At 43.2% G+C, this 22,587-nt stretch overlaps 2 protein-coding genes across 2 annotated transcripts; both read left to right on the top strand.

Moving 5' to 3' along the window:
- The first annotated feature begins 73 nt into the window (after positions 1–73).
- Reck (reversion-inducing-cysteine-rich protein with kazal motifs) lies at positions 74–19,221 on the top strand. Its single transcript, XM_070666232.1, has 13 exons — positions 74–806; positions 900–1,135; positions 1,220–1,700; positions 1,904–2,211; positions 2,328–2,684; positions 3,321–3,515; positions 12,630–12,682; positions 15,373–15,456; positions 15,770–15,806; positions 15,879–16,226; positions 16,354–16,786; positions 16,868–18,242; positions 18,354–19,221. Exons 6-13 carry the CDS (start codon positions 3,422–3,424, stop codon positions 18,735–18,737), a joined length of 2,808 nt encoding a protein of 935 aa, XP_070522333.1. The 5' UTR covers positions 74–806; positions 900–1,135; positions 1,220–1,700; positions 1,904–2,211; positions 2,328–2,684; positions 3,321–3,421; the 3' UTR covers positions 18,738–19,221.
- A 96-nt stretch (positions 19,222–19,317) lies between these two features.
- Positions 19,318–21,688, top strand: LOC139108158 (transmembrane protein 192). The gene is made up of 4 exons (XM_070666253.1): positions 19,318–20,026; positions 20,093–20,282; positions 20,360–20,756; positions 20,944–21,688. Exons 2-4 carry the CDS (start codon positions 20,181–20,183, stop codon positions 21,198–21,200), a joined length of 756 nt encoding a protein of 251 aa, XP_070522354.1. The 5' UTR covers positions 19,318–20,026; positions 20,093–20,180; the 3' UTR covers positions 21,201–21,688.
- The last annotated feature ends 899 nt before the right edge of the window (positions 21,689–22,587 follow it).

Here is a 22,587-nt window from a genome sequence, read left to right as displayed (position 1 = left end):
GCGTTCGTTTCGTCCGAGAGATCCTACGACTCACCTGCCACCTGCCACCCGTTGCTGACTTCACGCTGCATGCGCGATGCCGCCCCCGCAACGCCACCAGCGCCACCCGTAAGTTTGTCGGTAACCGCTCATTTATCGAAAGCAGACCCAACTATCAGGTATCGATCGCATCCTTCTAATTTATACAATTACGTTAATCATTGCACACGATCCGTCACATATCGCTAGAAATAAGGTAAACGTACGCGGCGCGATGTCGATTTTAATTCTCGAGTCGGTCGAGGTACTTTAGATCGAAATTCAATACGCGGTGCAACGCGGGACTGTTCTTCCTAACGTCATTTTAAACGCGTGGAAATTCGTAACGGAATAACGTACTCGTATCTCGGCCGACGCGACGTCTCTCTCACATTGTCTCTAACCTGTTCGAAATTGTAATGACAGGTCGGCGCGTAAGAAGAGGACCGCGACGGAGCTGGGGCATTATCCAAATGGGCGGCGGAATGGGACGACGGTTGTGTGCTGCATTACAATGCCACGTCGACTGGCGTGTCGCCATTATATCTCGCGAGTCGCGAATGGCGGCGTTTTCGCGCAAACGGGCCATCGTCGCCTTCGCCTCGGAGGTGCGTCGCGACGCATCGGAATTCCGCACTCGCGACACATTCGCGCTCAGGGAATTAGATTTCTCACGGTGCCGCTTCATCGGCATGCAGCCGACGACGCTCGCAAGATGTTCAACGAACCATTTGCCTCGCCGTCTCTGGTCTAACAGTCTCACGCTCGAGATAAATAGATAATCCGAGGTAAGCTCCAAGGAGAATTCACACGAGCTCTGTTTTTCTGCTCGGGATCGTGGGTTTAATTTTGTATAAAACATTGGTGCATATTTTTTTTAGCATCGCGATCTGGGTGAATCCAACGTCTCGCGCCGTTTCACCCGCTAGATGCACACGACGCCGTCCAATTAGACGACTCGTCTGCACGAGAATAATTAATAACCATTCCGAGTACTTGAGCGAGTTAAATCGAATCGTGCGAAGCCTGCGCTACCAGGCTACGTTCTTGGGATTACAGCGTTCGATATGAAGACAGTCCGTGGAAAACGTTTATCTAGAAGAGATTAATGAAAAAGGTTAATATAAATAATATAAAATATATGTTAAGTATTATAATTAATATTTATAGATGTACATATAATAAAAGAAAATATTTTCAGTTGGCGATTGAATTTTACGGCTAATCGCTCGGCATCGAGACATCGCCGGAGGATGACATTCTTGTGCGTACCACCGCTGATCGCCGCGAGCGAAGATGACTGATTTCTATGTCGTTAATTATCTATGCGTGGCCGTAGTGCGGATGCTCAGATAAGGCAGTCCAACGTCGTGGCACGTCGGAGGTCCGTTCAGGCCGCGGTCCAGCGACGCTTGAATATTTATACGATCATGCGCGATTAACATAGCGGACGTGTCCTGAGAGAGCTTCGATCGCGCGTAACCGGTCACGCGTTTGTTTTGCGTGATTGCTAGATGTCCAGAGAAGAATGCATTCGTAATATCGTCTTGGAGCGTCCCGGAAGAACGACAGATGGCAACAAAAATGTTGGAGTATCGACCTCGATATAAAGAAAACGTTCACTCTGTAAATGCATCAAATGCTGCTGTTTTGAGAATCGGGCAAATCTAGGCTAGCTAAAGGTAAGAAATAAAAGAAAAAGAAACAAAAAAAAAAAACGGTGCCGGACCAGTAGAATGAAACTGTGCATTCTCAGCTTGATTTACTTAAAATTACTAACTCACTTTTGCATAACACCCGCCAATTGTGCAACGAAGGCAAATGACACACCACGCCGCTATTATCTACATCGGTGTTGGAATAACGGCTTCCCCATTTGTTACAGGAACAGAGCACGATGGAAAGAGAGAGAGACAGGGATAAAGAAACAGTATAATAGAAGCAAGGCGAAAATTAAAAAGGGAGCGAGGAAGAGAGAAATACCAAGGACCGGTCGTCCGCTGCCCACGTGCAGATTGAAGGCGATTTATCGACGGAATAAATTAATAAATTACGGACTGAGTATTCGCTCCGATCAGTCAATCAAATATCTGGGGACGACGGCGAACGTGTTTTCAGACACCCGTCGCCCTGCGAGACGTTGATAAAAAATGAATGGCCCAGTCTCCGACCGCGCGATAAATCACAAGAGAGGTAAGAAAACACCAACTATGCACTTGGACGAAATTCCCGACGTATAATTGACTCGTACACGCCGTATCGAAACAGTGCAAACAGTGCACCGTAAAGATCATTCATCGTACTTACAGATACGATCGTGAGCGATGTCGGGTCTAATCTTATCTCGCTGAAGCATTCGAAGAGTCCCCTGCGCTTGGAGTCGACCACTCGAAGTATTCTCAAATCTAAACACGAGAGCTGTTTGTACGAGATGTCAGGAGCCCTCTCCCGAGTATCGGGAATATATTACGGATTTAACGTCACGTCGTATCGCCCGGCTATCAGCAGGAAGTTACCGTACCCTGGGTTATCGAACCTTTCCCTCTTCTCAGAATACGGTGCCGACCGAAGGCCCACGAGGCGAATGGGCCACGGCGACATTAGATTTATGGACGCGGACTGATTTTCGTTCTGACCTGCGTGTGCTTCAGCTCGACTTAAGACGAGTAAGTACTTGAGAGAAGATATTACGGACGAGATGTACGCTCATCTCTCTTTTTCACCCGCTCTCGTATTCTCCCTCGCGTTACTCGATTTCGCTACTTGCGTGCGTAACAAAGAACTCGCGACGAGAACTCGTCGCGCGAGCTGTGGGGTGGAGGGAAAAAGCGGGAACGGGCAGGAGAAAAAAAAAAAAACAAGGCAGGATATCGTGCGGGTGTATGGTCGAAGATGTCACAATAGCGGGTTGAACCGCATGACAGCCGTGCGCGCCACGCGTCTCTTCCCACCTACACACGCAATTCCTATCTCGCCGTCTCACTCGTCAGCCTTTCTCCTCGCACTCGCTCGCCTTCGTCGTTCCCGGCTCTGTCCCCTCTTGGCGTGGCGGTCGGGGAGTCGCGGCGCTAGTCCTCCGGTTTCTTCCTCTCACCCACTCAGTAAAAAGCTCCAACCCGTGGCTCGTGGCTCGAGTAAGTGCCACGAAAAGCTCAGTTGCTCGCGAGCCGCGTTCGAATGCACGTCTCGGTTTTACGCGAGTGCCACGCACGTCCCGTCCCGACATGTGACTCTATCCGCGTCCGGCGTCTTATTTCCTCTTTCTTTCTTTATTTCCTTCCTGTTTTTTTTTTCTCCTGCAGTGAAGCACGCGCGTGGCAGTGAGATGAGGTGAACGCGTGGCGTTAATCACATTACGCTGTTATTCCGAAGATTCGAGAGAAGAGTGCTCTTCGCATAACGCATGGCATCGAAAATGCGCCGCACCGTGATGCTGATGACAATAGCGGCGATCCTCGTGGCAGTCGCCGGGAATCCCTTTCTCGACGCAGCGCAAGGTAAACAATTTATTATTCCTCCTCACGCAACAACACTTTTTTCGTTCTTGTCCGTGAGATTCAAGAAGTCGGGATTAAAAAAATATAAATAAGTTCTTTTATCCGACACGAATAAATGAGCGAAATATAAAGTCAATGATAATAATTTCATCTCAACCAACGACGTATTTCTGCGCCGGCCCGCAAAAATACGAGCCTCAGGACAGATTCATTGAACCCATTCCTCCGGAGAGTGTACGTCATCGTACGGCAAGAAGATATCAACGACAACTTCCCGCCATATGTGCGCTACCCCTCCCCCCGATCCCCCTTTCGCGCTGATTTTTCTCGTGCCCGCGTATTCTGCCACCCGCATGGTGATTTTTTTTTTTTTTTAAACCTCTCGCCTCCCTCTTGTCGAAAACTATCCGAGGTCCACTCACGTTGGTCGCATTTTTGCTCACATTTCGACCAAAACGACGTAAAATTGATATCACTTGGACCATCCGTTCCCTCCGGGTCCTTCTCGTGGTGAGGAAACGAGCGAGACGGCGGATCTTTTTTATCGCGATTCGAGCTGAGTGTCTCAAGTTCTCACGGATCATCGCGCGGCAAAAAGTTTCGCTTCCTTCCGCAACACAGTCGCCCGCGTTAAGATTCCTCCGGCGACACTTGACAGTTTTTTTTTTATTATTATTTTTTTTTTTGTAAAGTTAAACTTAAATCGCGAGTCGTACACTCGTCCGTTGGAAGGGTTTTTTTTTATCGAGATGAAGTATTTTGTTTTTCACGACGGTGCAGTTCCTCTCCTCTCTTTCTCTCGGTTTCTACGTCTCCCTGATCTTTTTAATCTTCCCTGAAATTACACGTGCACGCGCGTCCGTGTGAACGGGGTGTCGCTAACGGTCGCTGGCATCTCTACCTTCGGCCCGGTTCCGAGGAGTATTCACGCGTATGCATAATAAGAGAAAAAAGAGAGAAACGCATAAGTGGAGGCATTGGCAGCATAAGTATAACTGCATACAAGAGCCAAAGGTGATAACGCGTCGCGATTCTCCCTCGCTGCTCGTTCAATCGCGCTTATCGATGTGCAACGCGGAAAACAACGCAGTTCGCGGAAGATTTACGTAAGCTAGTATTAAAAAAAAAAAGTATATATATTTACACGAAAAGGAGGATGTAAAAATAAAGATTTGCGCCCGCGTATCAGACATGAATAAAGGACGGAAACGAATTAAACGTTCCATTTTTATTTTTGTTCAATTAACGTATCAGAGTATTTTTATGCTCGTCGAATTTTTTTTACCGTTCCTCCCGGCTTAAAATATAATTTTAATTGAACCGCAATTTAATGCACGCGCCACGAAAATATTACGGTATCATCGGCTCGTTCTCGTGAATCAACGGCGACGGATCTTTCATTTATCATTCGTGGCTCTTCCCTTCGCGACAAGCGCGATGCGCCGGGCGTAAACAGCGCCGTAATATAACATCACCGTATGTGAGCGCGATTTAGAATTACATCCATGTGTCGCAAATGATTAACATGTTACGCGTCGGTTTTGACGAACGCGCGGGAACGCCGAGGCAATTTCCTTACATACGAATCAAAAACGTTATACGCTGGCACGTATTACAAAATTTGCCGATTGATTTATAACAGTCTAGCACGCGCGTGAACGATTATAAATTCATTACGTAATTATTCTATTCTAATGAAACACGGACACGGCACCCTTATCATCTCGAAGAGAGAAAGAGAGTGAGAGAAATTAAATATCAAGTGAAATAAGCGCAATTTGATTTGATTCTTCTTTCAATTTCAGTCAAATCTAAGAAAGTTCACCAACCGAACACATATCTTTTTTTTTTATTTTATAAACAGTCAATTGAAATGTATTTCTGCGTCAAGCGGCAATAATTAAATCCTCGTCAACGAGGTGCCAACGTTCTCGGCGTTAATCGATCATCTGCATAAATAATCACGGATTTTTTCGATAAGAAAAAATCGCGTACGAGAAAAGGGAATCGTTTGGAATTGATCCGGGCGTAATGGTAGCGGCGGCCGATGGTCGTTTTACGCACGGTCCGCGTAAAAAGCGGCGGGATAATTGGCAGTTTGTCGCGCGTACGTAATCTCGTGGCTCTTAGTGCCGACGGGAGTGTCGATCACAGTGATCCCCGGGTGTGAATTTGACGCGCCGCCGGTTCTAGGCGCGTGAAATCGCTCGGAGTTGCGTTATAATTTCGCGCGTGTCTCGCCGCGGCTAGGAAACTGGAGCGGCGACTTGCGTAAGCCGTAATATATGCATAATGCACGGGCGCAATAACACCCACAGTGCCGCGGCGCTCTCTCGATCGCCGATCGCGATCGATACTCTTAATTAGCCATTAACATCCGCTCATCGCCGCCCTCGATACGCCCTCGTCGGCTGTCAATACATTATTATGCGCCGGCTCGTGCAATTTCCAAGTAATTCTAATGCCGCGCGGCATCGGGAGGAGTTCCGCGGCTGATAGCGCTCAATGATTCATTATACTTATTTATGCGCTATATTATATACTTTTGAAAGCTAAGCCTCGAACCTTAATCGGCTAGAGACCGCGCGAGAATTTTCTGAAAATGTTGTACGATTATTGAGGTCGTTAATATTAATTATATGACTACACGTGCGAAGTGAGCATAAATTGTCATTCCGTTTCTCGATTTTAACGCCATTAAGTATATATATATATGTACCTGCGGGAGTTTCGTAAGTTTCGAGATTTCATACGTTGTCACGCGCCATACCCAACCGATAATTTTCACGTCACTTGTGCATATATCATGCCCAACGACTGGCAATTAAGTCGGTAGCACGCATTCGACTTTCGGAAATTCTGAGGACAAGTGTTAATATCGCACGTGCGTTGTAATTTAATTGATCAATACTTCTCGCGGGTGGTTATTTTTCATTTATTTTTTTAAATATTTGATTAACTGATTTCTTTTTTTTTTTACCAGAAAAATTTATGTAACAAAATTTTATCATTATTTCCAATTCGCAAGTACTTAGGAACATAATCTGATGATACATTAAAGACTATCGATCGAAAGGACAGTAGTTACCGCATAGATCATAATTAGAAAGACGCTGGGTGGCTTTTTGTAAATTCTACGGCGATACTCAATCGCGTTCGCCAAAGGACCGGTTGTCGCGAATATCTTGTCCACATTGTGGAAGGGGAAGGGAGGCAGCAGGAAATCTTAAAAAAGAGCGAGAGAGAAAGAAAACAAACGCGAGGGTTAAAAGAGAGAAGGATTGTCAGAAGACTCCGAAAGACTCCGCTGCGAAGATTACTTATATGTACTCTTCCATCGATATATACCCGTTCATGGTGTATATTGCGTGAGCGGAGAGATAAATAAACACATAAAACCGCGTGACAGCTTCGCGTTGGATAAAAACATGTCGAGAGACACGTATCTCGATCCCCCATGCCCCGCTGCCGTCGATCCCTTGTCGATTTCCTTCTCTCTTTCTCTTCTTCGCGCCATAAAGTGCACCGGACTCGCTCGGTCGGCGAGTTTGACGACTGTATTAATTATGTGCACAGTTTCTTCAGCTACGTGTGGCCTGCCGGCGGCGTCTAATTGTGCCCCCGCCCGAGGATTATCGCGCCTGTATTTGCGAATAACTACGTAACGCGCTCATAATCGCCGATAATGACCATGCGGATTACGAAAGGCAGGGCTCGCCGCGGCCGAGAATTGATTACGGGACGATTAATGAACGCCAGTCAAATCGACATTGAACATACGAGAGGATCCTTTTTTTTTATTCGAGGAATAAAAAGAATTTTTTCTCTTTAGACTCACGCGTTCGATTTGGTCGCCGCGAAATTCACTTACGCATCTTCCGAAGACAAGTGTTTAATCTCACGGGAATAAATAAGAGAATCTGAGGTAAATTGGGAAAAATTCGGGTTCCTCTATCTTTCTTACGCAACTTAAAAAAAAATAGTTTTTTTGTTTGGACTTTCCGTCTGTTCAAATAAATATATAAAAAATTAAGTTTTATCCTACTGTCGCGATTTTGCGAGAAGTTATAATATATTTTATCGGGTTTCTCGAGCCAGTGTGCGCGTAGTAAGTCACGATCATGGGGAGAGTGTGGAAGAATCGTACGGGGCTTTTTTTTTTTCGTTGTTACAAGAATAACGAAACGACGCCGACGATATCTCGACGCCGAAAGATGCAGCTGCGAGTGCAGTTATGCGGCTGTATATGCAACGAGGAGTCGCGGATCGTGTATACACGTCGCGCGCGCGAAGGAACGAACGTTGCGCGACACATTCCCGTCGATCGACGTCACCTCGGGTAGTTGGTTTAAATTCGTCGGGGAGACGCGCTTGCTGCGTTCTGAGAAGGATTCACGGCGAAGTTTTACGTCTGTAAATTACGCGCGGGGGACACGCTTATTGTCTCGGCCACGCATGGACCGGAAAGACAAATGATATATACTCACATAAGTGATTTATATATTACGCATGCACCGCATAAATATCGCGACGCGTTATTGATATCTGATTTTTTTAACGTGATTATCACACGAGCAGGCAGTATTTTTTTTCAACGTAGAGTTCTCGTCTCGTTGAAGATTGGCATCAGGAGTTGCTACGTGAAATCGTACGCACCACGTGTAAATTTAGAACGCGTCGTTTCGCGTTTGGATTATGGCGCGCCGACGGATTTACTGCAGATGAAATCTGTCATTATCGGCGCGGGGAATCGTCGTCTGGCCATTAGACCCGTTTGACGTGACGCACGCGAAACAAAGGGAAGAAAAGCGAGAAACAAAGGCTCGAGTGAAAATGTCGAATTAAATTTACACGTCCTCTGAGGCACTACGATCGCGCGAAGCAAAATCCTGTGAACGCACCGGGCTAAGCGCGAAATGAGAGCGCGCTCTCTGCAGAAGTGTTGCTTTTGAAACTTGTAAAATTCGTGAATTCTGATTAGAGCGGGTTTATTAAATTCGGCTAAAATTAAAAGCGTGTATCAATCGGATTTATTTTGATTTTTAAAACAGTCGAAGATGTGGACCTTCTGGTGAACGCAACCATCGTCTGAGTCGTTGCGCCAATGTCAGAAAGACAACGAACTGCGCGAGACCGAATGCCTTTAAGCTTCATCAAGCGCATTAATCGCGTTTAAAATACCACCGGTCCCGCTCCACAAAAATTTTATATTAATCAAATTGAACGGTCCACTTTATACCGAGCGTTGTTTGTCACTTCTGCCCGTCGTCGCCGATTTCTCTCCCGAGAGCCTATTATTACTACATTATCGATAATCGTACTTTTGCCCTCTTATCTTCGAACAATCAAGCGGGTCTCGATCTTCTCTCCGCGATAAATTTTAATGCGGCGTATATGGAAAGAAAAAAAAAAAAATATAAAAGAAAAGAAAACGAAACGTTCCGTATTCACAAGTGGCACGAAATGCACTCGTCGATCCGATGTTTCCTGTCAAAGTCACGAACATTTCGGCTTCTCGAGTAGCGCGCAACGGGTGGGATAAAGTGAAGGGGGACCCCGCAGTTTGGATCGGTGTAAACGCCGGATGGCCGCGAACGACTCTGGCTATTTTCGTGTCGTCCGCAACGGGAGCCACAAAACGCCGCGTTTAAAGGCGCGAGGCGCAACTTGTCGCCGCGAATTTCACGTGGAAACTCCAAGGCTCTTGCGGCGAGGATTCGATTAAACGCACACCTTAAACGACCCGCGCGCGAGCTTTTACGACGGACGAAATGGTTGCGAAATGCACTTGCAATACATAATGAGTAAAAAAAAAAATAAAATGAAATAAAATAAAATCGAAAGAAATAGAATAAAGTGAAAATCGAATAGAATTCTTTCCTGTGCGGTTAAAGTCACGGCGATAAACTATGGAAACGGAAATCTATAAAAGTAATCGTGCCGAGCGCGGAGAATGTGATTTCACAGATCATCCCCCGTCGCCGATATATTTTGGGAACGGACGCGAATAAACTGCTCGGTGACAAACGGATAAGTGCCAGGTGTCGGTGACCGAAACCGATATCTAGCCAAACATTCGTAATTTATTCTGTAATAGGAGAACGTTCCGCCCGAGACTCGGGTGCCTCGCTCGGGAATGCAAACGTTTCGACGCCGTACGCAAACTGACGGTTCTCCATTCTCGTCAATATGTCGACAATTATAATTTCTCGTTAGTATCGTAAAGTTGAAGTTGAAACGGTCCTGCACTTTTTGAATAAATTAATGCGTTGAGTAATATTTATTTATGCAAATGCCTATCTCATTAATATATGCACAATCGAATACATCGAGCACCGGAGATATTACGTTAGACTTTAAGAAACGCATTTTACATTTGTACGTGCACGAGGGGAGTATATACATATACATAATCGGAATCGACCGATTCTACGAAGCGAGAGAGAAAGGGAGCAACAATTTGGCGTTAATTGGTATCTATTAGCTTCATTGTAAGGCAGTGCATAACGTCGGCGCGGTCGGCGGTCCTTACGATTTCAGCCGTCATTCAAAAGACCCCCCTTTCACACAAGTCACTTTGATCGAACCCGCATGTTAACCCGGTAAAGTCGTTAAAGATCTTTCACGTCGGATGTGACACGGGCGGGAGCCGTTGACAACTATTCACGTCAGAAATGTATAAACGGGAATTAACAGCGCGGCCACGTAATTATCGTGACGATCGAGGTGCCGCAAGAGCCAACAAACTGTCCGCGCTAGCGATAAGCTTAGAATTCGGTTCGATCCATTCTTTTTCCTTCGAAACAGGTTCGAAGTCCGCCGTTAAATGCGAAGGCGAGCTCTCAAACGCGGTAAGCAGGATATCTTATTCGATTGTTCGATCCAAGTGACCCGGACAATTCCCTTATTTCCCCCCCTCGGTCGTTTAATAATTGAAGACGCTGGGAAGAAAGGGGACGCACGGAATGCTCCTCGATTGCACGCTATATTGCAATCGTGTTGGATGGAACGGAAACTTTAATATTTAAGATCACCGGCGAGAAATATGTTCGCGACGAACGTCTCGACTTCTGTTCTATTTTATTTTACGTTGTACTAAAAAAAATTCTATTTTAAATATTGTCTCGTTTTTGTAACGCTAGAAGAAACCATACGCGCACTATTTTTTTAAAGACTCCCAATTATAAACTATAAAAAAAAAAAATTAAATTATGCGACTTACCAATCAGCGGAGTTGATGAGTTCTGCCGGTGACTGTAACATAAAATAAAACATTAATGTAGACATGAATATTGGTTAATCAATTTAATTAAAAAAAAGTAAAGTTGATATTTAATAGAGATTTTATAAAATAAATTCATGCTCACCTAAGAGATGCTCCGCCGATGCACGATGCCCCCCGGGCCTGCTCCTCCTCTCAGTTCGGACGTCGTGACGAGTCCTCCTTCCGCGCACTAGAAACTCGCGAACGCGACCGTGATTTTATATTCGCGAAATTTATTAATCACTTGCGCGCGTTATTTTTCGACACTGCTGTAAAGAGAAGATCCTGAAAACAAGTTACTGGCTTACCCAATCTGCATACAGCGGAGTTGTAGATTTCTGCCGGTGGCTGTAACATAAAAAGGAAAATATTAATGTAGACGTGCCAGAAAATTAATAAGATTGATAAAAAAAAAGGTACAAATTTTTTTTTAAATTAAGATTTAATATTAAAAAATTCATGCTTACTTATAAGTTGCTCCGCCGATGCAGGATGCCTCCTGGGCCTGCTCATCCTCTCAGATGGGACGTGTCGAGCCATCCTTCCGCGCACTAGAAACCTCGCGAGCGCACTTCCGTAAAAAATAATCGTATAAAAAAACGTCCGTAAACTATCGGCACTCCCGAAACGACCGACGAACCGGCTGCGGTTCGTACGATGACTGATATCGGCGCGCGGCACTTTAAGTTCTCATTAAACGATGCGAAGCAGCGGAGTTTCTCTTGATCTGGAACAGAAAAATTAAAGAATTATTTCGTAGATATCACATTTAAAGCATTTTATTCCAAAGAAAAATTTATTCTTACCCCGGGGTTGCTCCGCCGGGGCAGGACACCCTTCCTGGGCCTCCTCCTCCTCTCAGGTAGCACGTGTCGAGTCGTCCTTCCGCGCGATGGACACTCGCGAGCACCCCGACCGTGACTTTAATCGCGAAACTTACATTAAAACTCGCGTTTTAAATAAAGCCATGCCGAAAAATTACGTCCGAATACCGTACGAGACTCCAGAAACGACCAACCCGGCGCGAGCACGTGGTCGTCGCGTAGTGCGTACTTTAACGAAAGGAGACGCAATCGCACGTACTCTCCTCGCACGGAGAACGGAGAGGAGAAGATCTCGTATCGCGAGGTATTCGTCGAACGGAATTACGTATTAATTTCGGCACGAGCACGCGGTCTGCGTAACGCGTACGTACGTGTGTGCTCGCGCGACCGCTGGAGAAGGACAAAGCGAGAGTGGGAGTAGTGGGGGTATATTCCTAGCGCGCGGCACGTATGCTCGCGCTCGCTCTCACCCTGTCCCCCCCGCCTCACCCCACCTCCCCCCGCGCCTATCTATTTGTTACTCTCGTTCGATTTAATTCATGCGTCACTCATCAATTTTTTAAAATAGGAATTGTCGCAGCGGCATGTGTAAAATTGTCACCAGAAATTAATTGGAGGGAAAAATAATGGATTAAGATTATTTTTATATATTTTATATTACAGACGGAAATGAGACGAGTCGGATAAACGAACTAAGCGAGGGTATACGATCCCTGATTTTTTTATCGCTGTAATTCGGCGTCTCCAAAATTTTGCCTATATGTGAAGCCTCCGGAAGGAAGGGAGGAGGGAGGGTCCAGAGTTTTGACACTACATTCCCTCGTATAAACCTTTGTAAACGGATACTTTCTCCTCCCTCCTGTCCCTTTCATACTGACGTAATGCAGGACACGCGTCTGCTTCGTGTCGGTAGAAAACCGGAGGAGAGCTTCTCGAGAGCGTGGCCCAAGGTTTATCGAGCTCATATAGCCTTCCATCTGTTTTCTTGATACCCGAAAGTAATATCCATCTTCGTTTCTGTTACAGAGATGTCCTGTTGCTCGCTGGCTGCTGGATCCTGTCGGAACGTATGCTCCAAGGTATACATTTTAAAAAGTACATCATATCACCTCTACAAGCGCTCTTAAGAATATTTCACAAGACGTCGGCCGATCTGTAAATTCGCCGGTAAATTTGAGGCCGTTACTCGAGATTGCATAAAGATGCGCCTTTTACGTCACGGTAAAAAATTGGCTGCAGCCCCCGGCTGCGGAAGGTAATCTATTAATTATATATGCGCGTGGGAGGAGAGGTCCCGTGGGAATTTCAAAAAGACAATCTCGACGGCATAATCGTCCGAATGTGATATCGCCCAGCTGATAAATACTCACGGGCCGAATTCGGAACGATAAAAAGGACACGAGATATGTCGTGTCCGCGGATATATTGGGATTCCGGAAAATAAAAACGGGACGGCGAGAAGAGAGAAAAACAGAGATGGAAGAGAGAGAGTGAAAATGGATAGGCTGAAAAAAAAAATAAAAAAAAAAGGCGAGGGGAGAAAGATACCTCGTTGCTTCCTTCGATGAGGGTATCGCGACGTGGGGCGCGTCCTGGCCGTAGCTCCTTTAGAGATGACTGCGGGAGCCTCCTCGTCGAAGATAAGATCGGAGACACCGGGGAGCCCGCTGCGAGATTTACGCGAGACCCGGGGCGCCCCGTGGGTCCATTCATACGCAAATATTACGAATTGACGCGTTCAACGCGGCGGACGTACCGAGCGTTATCAATGATATCGTGTCTCCGTGCAGTTTATTCGCCGCGGGGAAAGGGAGGAGTACTTTAACTAAAACGTAACCCCTCACTGATTTTTCGATCACGGGCTGCACGTGTAGGAGACCTCGTCCAAGAGGGTACTTTATCGCCGCAAAGAGTCGCAACGTAAGTTTATTCGCGATATCAACGTGCTTCGAAGCCTCGAATCTGAAAAGAAAAAAAAAAATAAATTTAGTTGCAAAGATATCCAGCGAGGTATAGGTCTCCTACGAAAAAGCCCGTTAGCATGACTTCTCACGGTTCTCCACGTTCTCTCGATGGTTTTTACAATGATACTGCTCAATTAAAATGTAAGACACGATATAATGCGAGGCGCAGAAAAACCCGGAGAGAGCTGTCTCTTTGGATCGTCTTGACTACTGATGAGCACTTCCTTCTTACTCATTTAGCGACGAACCGGAAATCGTGACGAAAGCTCCGAGATATGTGACAAGTTATTCTTGAGACGGATAGGAGAGACTTCTGCGTTGGAAATACCAGGTTGGGCGTTTTTGTTTTTCTTATCCGGGTTAAAAGTATTTTTATTACAATATTTCCTCGCATTAGAAAATATAGTTTTAGTAAATTAATTTTTGCTAACGTATCGTACATAACGCGATTTAATTGGCTGACTGACACCTCGCTGTTATTTGCATCGCTCAGGAGTTCGGCAAACGTGAGCACGGAGCAAATTATGAAAGCTCACGGCTCTATTTTCGGTATCTTTTGATCTTGACTTTTCTCAGAGACCGTCAAACGCTTTGATTTATCTAGTCCGAGATATATGACCTCCGAAATAACGTTTACTTTAGATTTTTGCGGACGATGGGGTTTTCTCTGTTAATTTCAATTGCGATACGGCAGATATTATTTTTGAAGTTGTGTCATTCTTATTGTTCGTTATTATTAGAGCACTTTAAGCTTCGGACGTTCAGTATGAAGTACAAATTTTTTTTTATTCGTTAACTTGCTTTCCGCGGCATTAAAATCGCCGCGAAAAATTTGCCAGTGGAAAATGTACCCTTTTGACACGGGAACATGACCCGGCTGCGCATACCTTCCAAGAATATACCGCGACGAAAATACGTACGTCGTTTTCTCAGCTCCACATCTCTTTCACCTCCGACATAATAGCTTCACTTGATAGAAACACAAACATTAACCGGATTGTTAAATTATAAAACAATCTTTTCTCCAGCGTGGAAACTAATAAAAATGCCATCGGAATTATTTAATCGTTGAATATATCTTGTTTGTACGCATTGCTAATGCGTTCGATAAAGCGTGCTTTGCCATCTCGACTGAGGCTGTATATTAATTAAAAAAAAAATTTGCTACTCGTGAAAAAAAAAAAAAAAAGTAGCACGAACAAGTGATCGATGATTAATGCTTTACGGCCGAGTGTGACCTTTGACTGTGAGCCTATCGCCAGAGCCTGCCGAGACCCACCGCATGCTGATGGATGGCCGTAACTCTTAACCGTGATGGACATACAGAGTGGATCCGGTGTGTCCTCGTGGAGGACAGCGATTGAATCCGGGATGAGGACGAAACGAGCGAGCGATATCAGGCCTTAAAGACAATTGTTATTCAGCGACAGGCAACAGGAAATCGCGGGGTCCCCGTGTGCTGCACTCGTGTCCTTGATTCTTAATGGCAGCTAATATCCCGCACCGCATTTCGAATTTGGGAAGTTCCTCGACGAGCGATTCGGAACGAGCGTTAAAAGAAGCTGATGCTTCGAGATTCAACTTACCAGAATAATTTACGTCTTTATGCAATGAGTTTTTTTTTCACGTCGCTTTATTACCATTTACATTTTTCCATGTAAAGTAGGTGATTTCTGAGACGTGTTACTTTGAAATAAGTTTTATTAACGCCGTAATATTTCTTCGTAATTATTTTGTATATATATCGTTTTTTTTTTTTTAATATATTGCGTGCTAGAAAAAATAATTTTATTACAATTTTACAGATATCTTTGGTAGTCCTGGGTGCCGAAATTGAAGCGAGGGAAAACGCCACTCAACGTCTACTGGAGTTTTGTTCCATGGAGCTGGTGAATACTTTTTTCGATTTTTATTTCCAAGACTCGATCCCACGCAATCGACACTCTCTTATTCTCTTCATTCAGTTCGGATCTGGATCGGAAGCCTTTCGACAATGGGCGCCTTAAACGATTTAGGATGTTTGTAACGCGATTCCATTTTTTTTTCTTTTCGCGGTGACGATTTTATGAAAGATGATCTCGAGACTCGCTATCGTGCGACCGATTGATTGTGCTACTTCACTTTTTTTGTCATTTTTTTTTTTTTTTTTTTATTATAACTGTCTTTTCTTACGTTTAAATCTTTTCTTTTTTTTTTTTTTAGTTGGATTTTTGGTCCTGTGTGAACATGACGTTAAACGGTAAGCATTTTAATGGTATCTAAGTGTGCAACAACGATATCGCAAAATACTGAGTTATTTAAATTGTTATAGAACTCAAGAGGAGCGAGAATTGGACCGGTCGTGGATGTTGCCGTCTCGCTCAGAATCCAGTGTGCCGCACGACCTGCGCCCTTTCCGGTTCCACAAATGATCTGAACGAATCTTGTCGACCGAGCGACGAGGCCGAGTTTTTCTTTTGTCTGGAAAAGCGCGGAGAAGCCGAGCGATGTTGCAGTAAAGTTTCCAACGATACATGCAGAGCTATTTGTAAAGATATTTTTTACAAACCTGGCAAGCAATCCAACTTAAAATTGTACAGCAGCAAGGGCTGCTTTCACCAGATTCCCAAGTGTCTGAAAAACATAGCTGAAGTGAAGCATGCTGAAGATCCGAAGCAACGTTAGTTAACAATTTTATAGAATTCTATGATTCGATTTATATGAAACAGATGCGTTAATTAATTGGCAAATCATTAATTATTTAAAACGTTTGTTGTCGTCGAATTTAGCTATTTTTATTTCCGCAGATTTGCACTGTTGCGAAGAAGCCACGACTCCGGCATGCTTGGACACGTGTCGCAGAACTCTTCACACCGCAACGACCGATCAAGAAATTATGGATGCTTTGGCGGAAAAATGTAGTCCTGTATTACCACAGTCGCCGATGTGGAGCTGCTTGCTAAAATCGGGATCGACGAAGCCAGCGCGATTACCGTTAGATGCTGGAAAACTGGCATGTTGTGCAAAAGCAACGAGGCCACCTTGTCAGAATTTATGCTGGCGAGCCTTCCAAGCTGATTGGGAAACCGCCTGGCCTCAACTGGACGTACAATGCCTCTCGTCTAGTTTAGAGGGTGAACTAAGAAGGTGTCTCGAAGACGCGGATGATTCCTGCGAAATGGGCTGTTCCGGATTGTCTTATTGTGCACGGTTTAACGACAGACCTACAACTTTATTTAGGTAGAAATTTAATTTTTAATAAATTTGCGTTTATTATAATTAAATATTTAATTAATAAATAAATAATGAATTTTTTTCTAGAACGTGTACAACTGCGGCCGACGAAATGGCCAAATGGGAGGCTGACCATTGGTCCAGAGGAGGCATTATTCGTGGATTAGGTGTGTCTGTGCGTGTCGCTTCTTCCTGTCCGGCAGAGACTTTACGTGCAGCAGCCTGTCTTCTGCAACTGCGACCTTGCGAAACCAGAATACACGAGACGCGACTTTGTCGCGAGGATTGTTTAGAATTGATGGCGAGCTGCGTCGATTGGAGCGCAAACACCGGGCCTCATACAGCGGCTACTTTATGCGCCAAACTGTCACCGGGGAGACCGGACGCGCCGTGCGTCTCGTTAAGGCCATTTTTAGATGATCCATCGGATGACGAAACTGTAGTTCATCCCGATGAGGACATTACAACGCCCTGCAAGCGAAATCCTTGCCCGCAAGGCCAGCTGTGCGTGGTTCAACCAAATAGTGCCAAAATCTACCGTTGCGTCCCGGCTTGTTCCCTTGGCGAGATGTCAAAGCAATTAGTACCGGTCGGATCCTGGATCCAGATTCCGCGGTTTGATCAACAGGGTTGCCTAAAAATCTGCCAGTGCACGACGCACGGTCTGCAAAAATGCCGTACGCTCAATTGCTTCAATTTTAAATCCTGCTGGGTACACGACCGATTCATTCAACACAAGGCTAACTTCTACCTCGAGTGCAATCCTTGTAATTGTTACGAGGGCGAGTTTACATGCTCCAAGCGAAGCTGTGGCGAACTGAGAGTGCCTTCGTTACCTTGTGACTGTTCGGCTCATTATGTTCCGGTGTGCGATAGACTAGGATTCACCTTCGCATCTGCTTGCCTGGCGAAATGCGCCGAGCTGTCGGCCAACGAAGTAGAATTCGGCAGCTGTTCCAGTAGGGATCCTTGCATGCCTAATCCATGTGATAGCTCGGAGCAATGCGTCCGTAGGCCAAGAGTCTGCTTGTCGCGTTTGCACAAACCGTGTCGACAATACGAATGCATACCGATAGACTGTAATCCTCGTGATGAATCCAGCGGACCAGTTTGCGATCGAGAAAATCGTCAGTATCCTTCAGTATGCGCGATGATTCGAGCTGAAGCCACTTTGAGTTACAGAGGACCTTGTTTAAAAGGATGCAGTCTTCGTGGTCCGGTGTGCGGTATTAACGGCGAGGTCTACGCCAATGAATGCGCGGCTTGGGCCGGAAGAACTGTCGTAGATTATCATGGTCCTTGCGTGGCCGTAGGTCTTATAGGAGATCAGGCGAAACCTCGTTGTGGCGACACCGTGCAATGTCCTGCTTTAGAAGATCCATATTGTATCGGAGTTACTCCTCCTGGTGCTTGTTGTCCTGTCTGCGGAGGAGCGGCAAGGCTGTTTTATTCAAAGAAACAGGTACATACACTCACGAGATATCTTTCAGATTATCAAATTATTTTTTTAGACATTTTTTTTTCTGGCGGACTAATTTAATTTTTTCTAAATAATTTTTTTTTTTTTTTGCAGCTGGACAGAATCTACTATATAATGGATGAGGAAAGTGACAAAGATTCCGTCACTTTAGAGGCTCTTCTAGTTGCTTTAGGTCGTCAGCTGCAAGTGGCGCAATGCGCTGTTCGTGGCATGATGACGCCCGATCGTGATATCTTTATTATCGTGCAGCCCGTTATGAAAAAGTTGTCAGCGCTACAATTGCGAGCTTGCGTGACGGAAACAGAAAAACTCGTTACGAGGATTTCGGAGAGGAGTCCAAGAATCGCAGCGGAGGTACCTCTGGGCTCGTTAACCAGAGCCGAGATAGCGCATAGTTACGTTTCTGGTGCCATAAAAATTCGTGCTTGGTCGGCGACGATTATTGTTACCATCTTTTTACTAAATATCTTGTCTTGAATTATGATAGTGTCAAAAAGAAAATGAGATGCATCGCTTGTTCTGTCCAGTCCAAGTATTTAAATTATTAAAGTCATTACATTTTAATCAATGAAAATATGAAAATGAACGAAATCATAAAAATATATGAGATTTATTGTCGTATGGTCAAAGTATAGTTGCAGCTATGAGCGATTAATCTTGTTTTCTGCCGCGTTTTCGATGCAGAAAGCATTTACCTAATCGTGATGTCATTCGCGATAACGAATGTCTATAGCGTGTCTCGTGTCTGTGATTCTTCTAGTGCCTTCTAATAGCGTACAGCAGAATGTATTTTATAGTTATCAATTAATACTGCCAAAGAGGAAAAAAATATATAAGAGATAGAGTGGATGTACAAAAATATATATAAGATCTCCTGCGTGTATAATCTGTAATATCGTCACAGGTAATCAAAAACTGCTCATAAATTAAAAATAAAAAGATTCCTTAAGTTTTATATACATATACAGTGTTATATTTTAAACAAGCTATTTAAATTTCTCAGTCTCATAATTACTCGATGGTAATAGAAAAGGTAAAACAAAAGTCTTACGAAAGTGCACACCGGTGTTATTTGAACGAACAAAGCGAGGATCGGATTATCCGTGGACAGTGGTTACTACGCTGTCGTGTTAGAATTTGGATGAGTAACATTGTTCTCTATGCATTTGCGGCGACGGTAGCGCTAGGAGTGTTTGGTAATCGGAATATCTCTGAACTACCAAAATCGACTTGCGACGGTAGCGCCGGGAGCGTTTGGTAAGCGGAATATCTCAGAACCACCAAAATCGATGTCATCGATCTTTCTAACCTCTCTATCATTTGTTATTAAAGTAAAAGATACACTAAAAGACTTATTTGGCGTTTGCTGCGGCGACGACGACTGGTGACGAGGACGGCTGGCGACTGGCGTACGTGCTTCCCCCACTATTACTTCTCCCGTCCTCGGCTGGCGAAAACGGGGGAAGTAGGAGGAAGACGCGTTCCCCCTCAGTCCTCAGCGACCAGTGTTCCCGGCTCTGTGGCATGTGTGCTTAGTATATCCTATCTCGCCCCTCTCTCTATCTGCAACGTGTCTGCTCAGCTGTGTGAGTTTGCGTGCTGTACAGTACTTTATTTTCCCGCAAGGAACACTACTGTTTCTCTTGGCCAATTTTCGCTTTAGTTCGGCCAAGAGTCTCTGTTTTTGTTACGACGCTTGATGTATTTATGCTACTTCGTAATTTGCGGTGTATAATAATCTTTATTTTGAGCAGTGTCGTTTTCGAGTAAGAATGTCTGTTCTATTTTTTATATACTATACAGAATGCAGATTACATAAATTGCATTTTTAGCTGGCTATCGTCGTCTTCTTCTTTTGAGGTTCCCTTTCTGGCTATGTGTATTAGACTTATTTAATGAGTTCCTGCCTGTTCTGTTACAATGGAAGAAGAATGTTTTCAGCCAGTCTTGAGCTCTCAGGAGGAAAACAATTTTCAAAAGTTAAACACCGTGTGGATTTTGTTAATTCCAGTTTCGTTACTAGTAGGTATACCTTATTAGTTGTCTCATTTAGAATATATAAAAACTGAACTAGATTTACTGAAACTTTTTTATTGTAGATGTCTTTGCAAATGTATGGACTTGTATATGAAATCCTTTGGCTACAATACGAAATCATATATGATACATATTTTATATTCTTGTATCTACACTGTGCCTACTGGTTATCAGTTATGACAATAGATCACATTGTCAAGGCAAAACATTATAACTTGCGGATTAATGGGTACCTAGATTTTTATCAGTCAACATATCAAATTCTAAGGACACCCCTTTTTATTGCATCATTGTGGAACGTGTACTATTTGTTACTAGCAGCAGTTCTACATCAAACCCATAAAGTTGACTATGAACAATATTGCAGAAGGTCAAAGTGGTTTACACCACTCAATTTTGTTTATTATCCGTTTTTATTGGAATACTTGATAACCTTTTTAGCTTATGTTAAGTACATCAGTAAGTATTACAGAATAAAAATAATATTTAGAGAGATTAAATTAGATTGATAAAAAAGATTGAGCATTAAAAAGTTTCTTTAAATCTTAATACTACATTTAAAAACGTAACAATGTAACCAGATTAATTAAAATATCTAAATTTATTATTTTTTATTGTGACTTACTTGCATATGTTTTTCATGTAGAAAAAGTTAGGGAATTCAATCGATTACGTCCACCGCCCGACGTCACTCGAGATGAATGGCTGTCGCCTTTTACACAGGATTCCTATTCTGGAATGGGAGAAATCGGATATCGCCAAAGAGGGAGAAATTTGGAGGAACTACTTGAAAAGCAGGCAGATTTTATAAGATATCTGAAGGCTTACAATATGAAGTTAAATCATAAAATAGAGCTATTTGCAGGTAAACTCAGAGAATTAGGACATGAAACAAACTTGTGATCAAATCTTATAAAATGATAAAATAACGTTTATGTTATCAAAAATCGAGATTTTTTTAATGGGATAAATATGTTTTTTGAAGTAATATGCATGTATATTTACATGAAATCTATCAACAATTATGCTATTACTGCTAAGGTTTATTAAAAATTAGTCATAAGTCATTGTTTCTGTTTCACACGTAAAGTATACTATATTTACTTTTTTACACGTATACTATTCAAATTTATTCTATATCTATAAAATATGTATTATTATAAGCAGTCGATTTAAATAGAATTAACATTACTATGATATTTATTGATATCATACAATGCGTTATACCAAATATGTTATGGCCAATGGTACACAAAAACTTTTTTTTTTGTGTAGCAATATTTGTTAACAAAACTAAATGCTTGAGTAAAAGATAGAAAGATGTTACGATAAAAAAGCAACTATAAGTTCATTGTCAACTCAATAAAATATATGTATATTTTTTTCCAGTAGCAACCATCATTTTACATACATTATTATTTCGCATACATGGGGCTATATAAATAATTAGTAAAGCAGCGGTTTTGTTTAACAAAACTTAACAGCGTGTCGTTTTACCTCACACATTACGATATTACATCAAAAATTTACATATAAATCTCGATTACGTTAATAACATTAACTCGGCGTGATATAATATTACACTGTATTTTTTTATTTATTTTTGAGTCAAAAAGCAGCCGTTTTTTTATTGCAGCGGTAAAAAGCAAAATCAATAAAATATGCTCGCTATATCGAGAATCACGTTTCTCTTGCTTGTAATATTTACTCGCAAAATCAAAATAGCGTTTTTTCTCAGCGTTTCATTACAAACTTGATAAACGTATATATATCATATACAGCCGCCTCTATAACATGCATTCGTACGAATAATATAGTATAAGTAAAAACTACGTATGGTGATAATTATATATAGGTTTATACGTATCTGTAGTTTTCTTAACATAATAGTAACGTCCGTAGGAATCTCGCAGCAAAAATAATGCAGATTTCGTTTCGCATTCGTTCCTCGTACTACTTCACAGTCTTCCCGAGTATGTTGGAGAAATTATTGCCTCGCAGTATCACTTTCAGTCGCGAAATTTTTTTTTTAAAGCATCTTACGTTTCTGAGCAGCTAAAATCATTCCTGTCTATTCCTTACATATGCTAAGACTGTCTCTTCTTAACTTACACAATGCGCCAGTCAAGAATATCGCAAGCAGGTTTTAATTTTCTGACATTCTTTCTAAAGTTCTCAAAAGTTTAAAAAACAATCTAAAATCCACCAAAAAAAATTGTAATTACTTATGTTATTAAGTTGAAAACAAATAATGCGTTTTCTATCTTTTTAGGAAGATTTATTCTCGTAC

This window comes from Cardiocondyla obscurior, linkage group LG14 (assembly GCF_019399895.1).
Source record: "Cardiocondyla obscurior isolate alpha-2009 linkage group LG14, Cobs3.1, whole genome shotgun sequence".
Lineage (NCBI taxonomy): Eukaryota > Metazoa > Arthropoda > Insecta > Hymenoptera > Formicidae > Cardiocondyla > Cardiocondyla obscurior.
The sequence above is the reverse complement of the archived record's forward strand: the minus strand, read 5'-3'. Positions and strand labels throughout refer to the sequence as shown.